Source organism: Tupaia chinensis, unplaced genomic scaffold (assembly GCF_000334495.1).
Source record: "Tupaia chinensis unplaced genomic scaffold, TupChi_1.0 Scaffold140356_1, whole genome shotgun sequence".
NCBI classification, from domain to species: Eukaryota; Metazoa; Chordata; class Mammalia; order Scandentia; family Tupaiidae; genus Tupaia; species Tupaia belangeri.
In genome coordinates, this window is record NW_006200233.1 from 1155080 (window position 1) to 1164252 (window position 9173).

General features: G+C 52.0%; 2 protein-coding genes across 2 annotated transcripts in view; both read left to right on the top strand.

The window, feature by feature from the left end:
- The window catches only part of LOC102493489 (zinc finger protein 850), a 39168-nt gene that overhangs the window by 7958 nt on the left and 22037 nt on the right, over window positions 1-9173 (top strand). Inside the window, exons 6-9 of the mRNA XM_027766048.1 lie at window positions 105-384; window positions 1595-1733; window positions 3318-3781; window positions 6802-7154. Of these exons, the coding sequence (XP_027621849.1) occupies window positions 105-384; window positions 1595-1733; window positions 3318-3781; window positions 6802-7154 (1236 nt within the window). The remainder of the gene's footprint in view (window positions 1-104; window positions 385-1594; window positions 1734-3317; window positions 3782-6801; window positions 7155-9173) is intronic.
- On the top strand, window positions 9-3858 carry ZSCAN16 (zinc finger and SCAN domain containing 16). The gene is made up of 3 exons (XM_006162680.3): window positions 9-384; window positions 1595-1733; window positions 3318-3858. The coding sequence occupies exons 1-3, from the start codon at window positions 10-12 to the stop codon at window positions 3836-3838; spliced, it is 1035 nt and encodes a 344-aa protein (XP_006162742.1). The 5' UTR covers window position 9; the 3' UTR covers window positions 3839-3858.

Below are 9173 nucleotides of genomic sequence, written 5' to 3' on the forward strand. Positions count from 1 at the left end.
CCGCCCGGAATGGCCACAGCCCTGCGGCCGGAGGATCTGGGGGCGCCTCCGGCGGGGACCCGTTTCCGGGGGCCATACCGGGCCCCGCAGCCCCGCGGTCGCAGGAGAGAGCTCTTCCGCCAGCACTTCAGGGAGCTCTGCTACCGGGACGCGCCGGGGCCGCGCGAAGCCCTGGCCCAGCTCCGGGCGCTCTGCCGCCAGTGGCTCAGGCCGGAGAGCCATACCAAAGAGCAGATTCTGGACCTGCTGGTGCTGGAGCAGTTCCTGAGCATTCTCCCCAGGGACCTGCGGGCCTGGGTGCAGGCGCACCACCCCGAGACTGGAGAGCAGGCGGTGACCGTTCTGGAAGAGCTGGAGAGAGAGCTCGATGAACCCCAGAAGCAGGTGTGAAGTGGGGGGTCCTTGCTGTGGGTGGTCAGGGTTTATGCACCACTCCAGAGCGAAAGGCACATGGAAGAGCAGCTGACTGTGTCTGACACCTGCACCCTAGCGAGGCGCAAGGCTAGGCTGCCCAGGCCCAGCAGGCGCGGCTCGGTCATTTGGGACGCTGGGATCAGTGGCACGTTCCAAAGAAGAAGATAGGAGGAGTCTTTAATAGGTGGTGGGAAATGCATGTCATGAAAAGACGTGCGTGGGTGTTAAAATATGTTTACACCAAAATAAGCATGTACTTTAATCTTTTTAAAGAGAGATTTGTTTTGTTTTGTTTTTTTCTTTTTTGCTATAGAACAGAGACAGAGAAAGCAAGCAAGAAATCACCCCCCAGGGGAGATGGCCGTGCCACACTCCCTTCTCCTCCATTCTTTAGGGATTTGGGGCACACGCACACACACACACATACACACACTGTGTGAGTTTCAAGCCTCTGGGTCCAGGACTTGAACTGCAAGTAGGAGCCAGCAATGTAATCTCTACACCTTCTACTGGTCCTTTGATTGATCGATTGATTGGTTGATTGCTGGAGGGGCCAGAGAGAGAGAAAGTGGCCACGCTGTTGTCCTCTCTCCATTCTCTTCGATTTGGGGCATGTGTGCATGGGCCCCTGGCACATTTCTCAAACCACCAGGTGGAGGACTTGAACCATGCGGTTGGCAATGTGGGATCTAGCTACCTTAACCACTCACTGGCCCTGTAATAAAAACTTTCAAATGAGGTATTTTATAACCCAAATGAGGTTATTTGGGGATTTGGGTTTTTTTGTTTGGGAGTTTTTGGTATTCGACCTATTAATATTAGACTTGGGCCTATCTCAGTTTGTACGAGCTACATTTTAAGTACTTAGTAATTGCACTTGGCTACCTTAGTGGGACATCATGGTTTATAGAAGAAATGTTTACAATTGTGTGATTGGGTTAGACCTTTCTAAAGTGTCTTTCAAATCCCAATATTATGTGCCCCTGAACGTCTGCAGTTCAACGGGAGAAGAGACATTGAATTTCACTCTTCACTTTTTCAGTCCTTATTGCTGTTTATAATTAAATGAGTTTGTCCCCTTTCCTGTGTCCCTGGCATTTGCTTCTTGTTATCATTTATCTGAAGTGTCCTCAGTTCCCACAAGACTACCTTATAAGCCATCATACCTCCTTGTTCCTAGATCCCAGCCAGTTCAGAAAGAGAGGACATAGTCCCGAACACGCCGGTCCTCGGGGAAAGGCCACGGGAGTTGCTGACTGTCCAGCTCCAACCCAAGGAGGCCCAGCTGCAGCAGGAATGGGGGAAGCCACATGGGAATGGTAAGGGGCCAGAGCTTGGTGTGCACGAGGGAAGGGGGGGTTCCTTAGGTCAGAGGGAGCTTTCTCACTTTCATCATCCTCTTTGAAAGACTTCCTGCCTGTCTTCCATGTCACTGTAGAGAACTTCATCCTCTTAAGTTGCTCCATCACAGAAAGACATGTTTTTGCTTTTCACTAGACATAAAAGGTACTTGTCCCAAGGGGTAGAAGGTGGGGTTTAAATACTCAAGTTAATAATACCTTATACATCTATCTATGGTTACTTAATGACTCCAGTTTCAAATTCCCTTGAATTTCCACCTGGAGACTGGAGAATTATTTATGACCCTGTATTAGTTAGCTAGGATTGCCATCAAAGAGCAGCGTAGGCTGGGTGGTTTAAACACAGAAATATGTTTTCTCAGAGTTCCGGAGATGGAACCCCTGGGTGAGGTTCTGACAGGGTTGCTTTCTGCCGAGGCCTCTCCTGGGTACAGACTTCTTGTGTGTCTTCACTTGGCCTTGTCTGCTGCACACACTTCTGGTGTCTCTTCCTTCTCTTTTGTTTTTCCCTACGGTGTGTGTGCTTGCCTGAGAGAAAGTGAGGTATCACCCCCCAGGGGGGGTCCACTCTCTTCTTGGGATTTTGGCACATACACGTGTGTCAGGCTCAGTTTTCAAGCCACTGTGTCCGGGATTCAAACTGTGGTCGACCTTATGGGAATCCAGTGCCTTTATCATTATGCCACCTATTGGCCCCGCCTTCAGCTTCCTTTATATATTTGGGGCCAGCCAGTGACATGGTGGTTAAAGCAACTAGATCTGACATATTTGAGTCCTAGCCCCAGTGGCTTAAAAAACACACCGAATGTGTGTGCATGCATGCCCCAAACCCAGAAGGAATGAAAGAGAAGGGACTGTGTCATGGCCATCCCCACGAGGATTGCTTTTGCACGTTTCCTCTCTCTCTCTAGTGAATGTACAGCCCTCGAGCAAACTGAAGAAACCACGAGCTAGTACACAGACAGGAAGAGGTGACAGTGGGCACGTCAGTTTCAGGAAGACCCAGTGCAGACCCCAGACCAGGCACGCACCTGTGCCCCTCCTCCCTCCTCCCAGACTTGTGTGCACTCACTCTGCTTCCAGCAGTCCGCTCCTTCACACAGGCTCCCCTCTTGGGAGGGTTCCTCTCAGACCCAAGTCTCCACCCTCCAGTCACGTTTCCTCATCCTGTTCCAGGCCCTTACATGTTTCTCCCAAACTTGCTTCCCTCGCCACCACAGCTCTTCGACCCCTCACTCCCTCTGCTGTCCTGCTGTCCTGCATTTCTGGTAATGCCCACTGACCATCTTGCTTTGTGCGCGATTGCCAGGAAGCCCTAGGTCCACGCTTGCTTCCTCCTCTCTTGATCTTTTCGGCTAACTTACCCTGCTGCCTCTGAGACCCCGTGTGTCGCGACTGCTGCGATGGTATGGAAAATGAGGCAGTACCCGCATGGCGGTCCCCGCACTGTGACTCCTCTTTATTTACACATTCGTTCTTCCTTCGGCTTTTTGCTCCTCAGACCTAGAGTAGGACCTGCTATGTACTCTTTGCTAATTGCAGGTGACAAAACCAGAACCAAGGGTACAGAGCTGTCCCAGGAGGAAGAAAGGCCCAGAGATGTGGATCTCTGTGGAGAGCTGGAGGACAAACCTCACGAAGGCTCTCTTCAGCATCCAGAGTCCAGAGATGTTGTCGGCAGTGAGGGTGGACTGAGACAGCAGCAGGGGGCGAGGAGACGCCATGCATGTGATGAGTGTGGAAAGCACTTCAGTCACAGCTCAGACCTCAGTAAGCACAGGAGAACTCACACCGGAGAGAAGCCCTACAAGTGCGAGCAGTGTGGAAAAGCCTTCGTCCAGCGCTCACACCTCCTTGGACATCACAGAGTACACACCGGAGTGAGACCCTACAAGTGCAGAGAGTGTGGGAAGGACTTCAGCGGGCGAACAGGCCTCATTCAGCATCAGAGGATCCACACGGGCGAAAAACCCTACGAGTGTGACGAGTGTGGGAGGCCCTTCCGCGTGAGTTCAGCCCTCATCAGACATCACAGAATCCACGCAGCAGAGAACCTGTGCTAGCATGGGGGAACGCAGGGCCTCGGCTCCTCAGGCCTCAGGTATCGGAGCAGCACAGATGCACTGTGTAGGCAGTGTGCACTGCCTGAACGTGCAGAGCATCAGCCTCCTTGAACTCTACTCTGCCTCTGGGAAACCCACTGTGTAGAAACCCACCTCCGAATTCTCAAGTTCACAGCACAGGTACGGGGGGCGTCAGGGTAGTTGTCAGAAGCCTTGTCCACTGAGAGCTCTGCTCACCTGCAGCCACGACTGCTGTTCCCGGTAGAGACGGTCAGCAGTGCTCTGCTCCAGCCTCTGACTTGGCCGTCCGTGCAGCCTCTCCGCCATTTGGCTAGTGCAGTTGAGAACAGCCTACCAGCCATGTTTTGAAAGCTAAAACAGATGAAATCTGCTTTTGAAACTAAGAACTAAAACAGTTAATTATTTGTTCTCCATCATCATTAGCATAATAGCATAAATATCCATTTTTTAAAATGGAGTGAGATAATTTTGTGGAAATTTTTTGTTTGCCAATGATTAAAAAAGAAAAAAACAGGGAGCAGCAGATGGTCTAATGGCTACGTCGCTGAACTCCCACGTAGTCGACCACGGTTCAAGTCCTGGACCCAGTGGCTTAAATTCATGCTGGGCCCATGTGCGTGTGCCCAAGATCCCGAAAGGAGAATGGAGGAGAAGGGATTACAGCGTGGCCATTCCCCTGGGGGGTGATTTCTCACTTTCTGTTCTCTGTCTTTGGTGAGCACACACACCCTATAGCAAAATCCTGGGAAAAAAGCATCAGAAAAGACAGCAGGTTGAGGAAAGCAGAGTGGAAGGGGAGGCCTTGGGTGGTCAGTGGGGGCTTCTGGGAGGGGCCAGCAGTGTTAGGGTCTAGACCTCTGATAAATCGCTGAGGGGTGGAGAGTGACCATCCACAGTGGCGCCGCCCATCATGGCAGCCAGTGCGGTGACACTCGCCACATTCGTGTGCTCAGTGGCCCCATTAGCAGCTCCTATGTTGGAGAGCACACGCAGACCACCCTCACGTGGAGAGGAGTCTAAAGGACCTTGTCGTCTGAATCCCTGCTAAGGGCTCTCTGGCCCTGTTAACGTGTGATTCTGAGCTCAGGAAGGCAGCTGCAGAGACACCTGAGGGGCTGCCCTAGAACAAGAGAGAAGATGCAGATGCTGGGCCAGCAGGTGGCGGAATGGTTAAGGCCAACTCAGCAGTTCGAGTCCCAGACCCAGTGGCTTGAAAAACCCTGGAAATGTGTGCGTTCCCAAAACCCAAGAGGAGAATGGAGAAGAGATTGCAGAGTGGCCTTCCCCACAGTGGGGTGGTTTCTCCTTCCCCTTGGTCTCTCCAGCAAGCATATTGTGCCCTGTGGCAAAAATTAAAATAAAGAATGCAGACACCACAGAAGAATATAATGCCTTTATAGCACTTTCAGCCTTTATAAAGGAGCATATTATAATGAGAATATGATTTTTATATTTTATTTGTTTGCTCCTGGGTATGTGTACTCACCAGATAGAAAGAAGGTGAGAAAGCACACCCTACAGGGAGTGGCCATGCTGCAATCCTTTCTCCATTCCCCTCAGGATCTTGGGCGCACCTGCACGTGTGCCTGGAGTCTGCCAGGCCCAGAACTCAGGTCACAGTGGGCCAGGTGGGTCCAAGCACTTAACTACTAAACCAACCATTGATGGCCCGAGCATGATTATTGAAGTACGAAAGATCTAATTAGTTGAAAGTCTGAATGACTGCCTAGCTGTAATGAAAAATGCAGTTACCTTTCCAAAACGGCAGCCCCTGTCACATAGCCTTCACTAATGAGAAACGGGCTCTTGCAACATCCCTGCTTCAGGGTAGTGAACAAGCTTGTTTTCTTGTGGCTCCTGAAAGCATTAGCGGCTCACCAACTTGCAACAGCCTCACATCCTGTTTGAGAATGACAGGAATTGCAGCCAGACTCACCCCACATTCAACCTCCCATGGACCTCTGGTTCGTAGACCTACTCAAGGAATAGTCGTCACCAGAATGAGCAGAAGCAAGCTAATGACCTCTTGGTGACGGTATTATGTTTGAGATCAGGAAAGCCACTGTAATTGCTTTCATGTCTACTGCTATAGGCAGGTGAATCTTCTGGGCTTCTCTGTTTTTAAGTTGGCCAGGGGTACATGCAGTCCCTGGAGAGAGAGGTAGAGGGAAAGTGGAACACACCTCCCTTCCTCCCCGCGATGGTCGGGCCACATTTCCTTCTCCATTCCTTCAGGGTTTTGAGTTTACACCACACACACCACCTGCATGGTTTTCAAACCATGTGGTTGGCTGTATGTGACCTGCCTGCCTTAATCACCCTGCCACCCACTGGCCCAGAACGATGAATTGGGGGCCGCTGAGATACAGATGAGGACTCCAGTGGGGACCTCAGCTCTGAGTGGAGGAACCAGCTGAGTGTTGGGAGGAGTTGTGGGCAGTACACGAGGGCGTTGGCAAGCAGGGGAAGCAAGACAGAGAGACAAGGAGCAGGGTCAAGCACATGCTGGGGGTGCTGCAGGTAGCTGAGGTGAGTCATTCTGACACCGACCTCGACCCAGCAGAGGCTGGGCGCATGGCTAGTGCTGCACTGCACACACTGCACATGCTGTCAAGTGGCCCACCCTCACCCCGACCATGACAGTGTTTGTCATCACAAGTCTCTTAACAGAACACAACTGGAACCTGTCATCCCTTGGCGGGGTTAGGCTGAGGTCTGAGGAGAGCAGGTGTCTCAATCTCTTACCCGAGTCTGTGGCAATGTTTCTCAGGCTGTTCTCGTGACATTTGGGGCCAGTTTTCATTGTGGACTGTCCTCTGCCTTGTAGGGTTCCCTGGCCTCCACCCAATAGATTCCATGACCAAAAAAGCCTCCAGACCACTTCAGGGGCAAATGTTCCCTGATGGCAAAACTTCCCCCATTTGAGAATCACTGGTCTGTAGGACACTCCTGGCCTGCTCAACGTCCACAACGTGCACGAGAGGTTCTACCCAGAGGTGCTCCATGTGACCGGCACTGCCAGAACCTCTCCCTACCTCAGAAACGGCGCCAGGGTACCTAAGGTCGGCGGCAATCATGCCAAGAAGGGCGTCTCTCTGGACAGCCTTACCTCACTCACTGCTGAGGACTGGAAGATGGTCCCTAAGTGGGACTTGCCTACGGAGCCTACATGTCTGCGGCTTTCCTCTTCCCTGCACTCCACGCTGCTGTTGCTGCCCTCCCACTGCCCTCACTCCCGCCACAGTGGACGCCGCATCCTGACCCACACCTGCTGCCAGTACAGTGGCCACAAGGAGTATACGTGGTCATCCACACGGGGACCGTCTGTGTGACAGGCACTGAGTTTCTCGTTTTATTTGTTCAGTCACTGGGAAATCTAAGTTTGGATTATTCAGTTTTATGTAAACAGTAGAGAAGTTATTTTCAGTAACAATGGCATATCTGAATTGAAATGTGCAGTATATAAACACACCAGCTTTCAATGACTTAGTATGAAGAAGAATGTAAAATATTTCATTAACTTTGTTTATGAAATGTTGACATAGTAATATTTTCAATACTCTTGTTTAAATAAAATTAATTTCACAAGATTACTTATTTTGGCTGAAGGACGTTTGTGCTTGCTGGAGACAGAAAAAGAGCCACAGAGATCCGTAAACGCTCAGCCTGTCTTTTTTTTCCTCTCACATATTAGCCTGTCATTTCTAAATGACTTCAGCAGAACTTACTAAATCCTTATGTACTCACTTTTGACCCAGAGTGGTCTGCCAGACTGGTCAGCACGTGTACCCCGGCTCATCTTAGAGCTCCGGTTTGAGGGTCGGATCTAGTCCCATCCCTACCGCCTCTGACACTTGAGTTGAGCGTAGATAATGAGGCCGAGTCCCCACCCTTGTAGGAAGCGCTTCTACAGCTGGAAGTCTCCATGAGGGTGGCCTGAGCAGGCTGGCTGTGCCGATAAGCTGGCCTGCCTGGAGTCTGAGCAGGGAACCAGCTGGCGGGTTGGGGACCTGCACAATAACCCACAAGAGCCACTTTCTTGGAACGCCTCTTCAGTGTATTTCCGCGCTGCTGCTAAGCAGGAGCCTTCCACTTGTTTCAGAAAGCAGCAGTGCAGCTGTGCCCAGGACAGGCAGCCCAGCCACCAGGTGGAAAGGAGAGGTGGGCAGCTGCCCAAGGATAAGTGCATGGGCCCTTCTGCCGGCCTCCGGAGAAGCTCCTGGCCCTGGTGTCCCTCATGGCCGCTCTTGCTTCTCCCAGTGTGATTCCAATTGCTCCTTACTTTCCAGAAGTCCCAAGCTTCTGATCTACTAATGCCCCTTTGTTTTCCAGCACTGTTTAGTCATCAGGTTGGTTCTTGGGAGGAAGAGGAAGTAGGCAGTGTGTCCTCTTCCAGCCTCCTCGAGGACCACCATCTGCCCTCTATCACCCATCTCCCATTTTATTTCTGTATCCTCACCTTCGGGTCCTTAGACTTTCTGATTAGCGAAATGGGGTTGGGTGAGTGGAGAGAAGTAGGGGTGCACTTTGAGGGCAGGGGACAGCGTGAGCAAAACGTACTGAAGAAGCAGCAGACGTGAGACCCGGCTGGCCTACTAAGCCAGCCATGGTCGAGAGCCGAGCACGTGGGGACGCTCCCACTCTGTTCACTACTTGGTTTGCTTGTTTGGGAAAATACTGTTTTCATAAAGCTCGTCAGCCTGAAGTGGTACTGTAGTTTAAAAGGATGAGTTATTGGGACCAGCAGTTGGTGTAATGGCTGTGTCACTGGACTCATGTAGTCAACCTCGGTTCGAGTCCTGACCTGGTGGCTTAATCTCATGCCGGCGCGTGTGCCTGCGTACCAGAGAGAATGGAGGAGAAGGGATTGCGGCGTGGCGGTCGGTCTCCCCCCAGGGGGGTGATTTCTCGTTTTATGTCTCTCTTGTCTTTCTGGTGAGTGCACGTGCCCTATAATAAAAACCTATTTTAAAAAAAGTTATTTAGACGGGGTTCCAGCTCTCAGGGCGATCCCACCCGGTCCCACTGCGGCCACCGGGCCACCGCCATCCACCAGCGCCGACGCCTGCGGCTGCGCCTAAAGAGCAACGCTGACTCCTCGGTTTTAATTTCAAAGACAGTGCGTGTCTGTTCCTGTGACACGAACACAGCTGCCTCGCTCCCCTCTGGCTCTTCAGAGGGTGAAAGTGTTCTGAGGCCGAAACACGCGGGCCACCTACTCATCCGTGACTGCACGCGGCGAGCCCCGCGGTCCCGAGCGGCCCGGGAGGCAGGGCCCGCGAGCCTGCAGGCACCGGCGGGGGGGGGGGGGGGG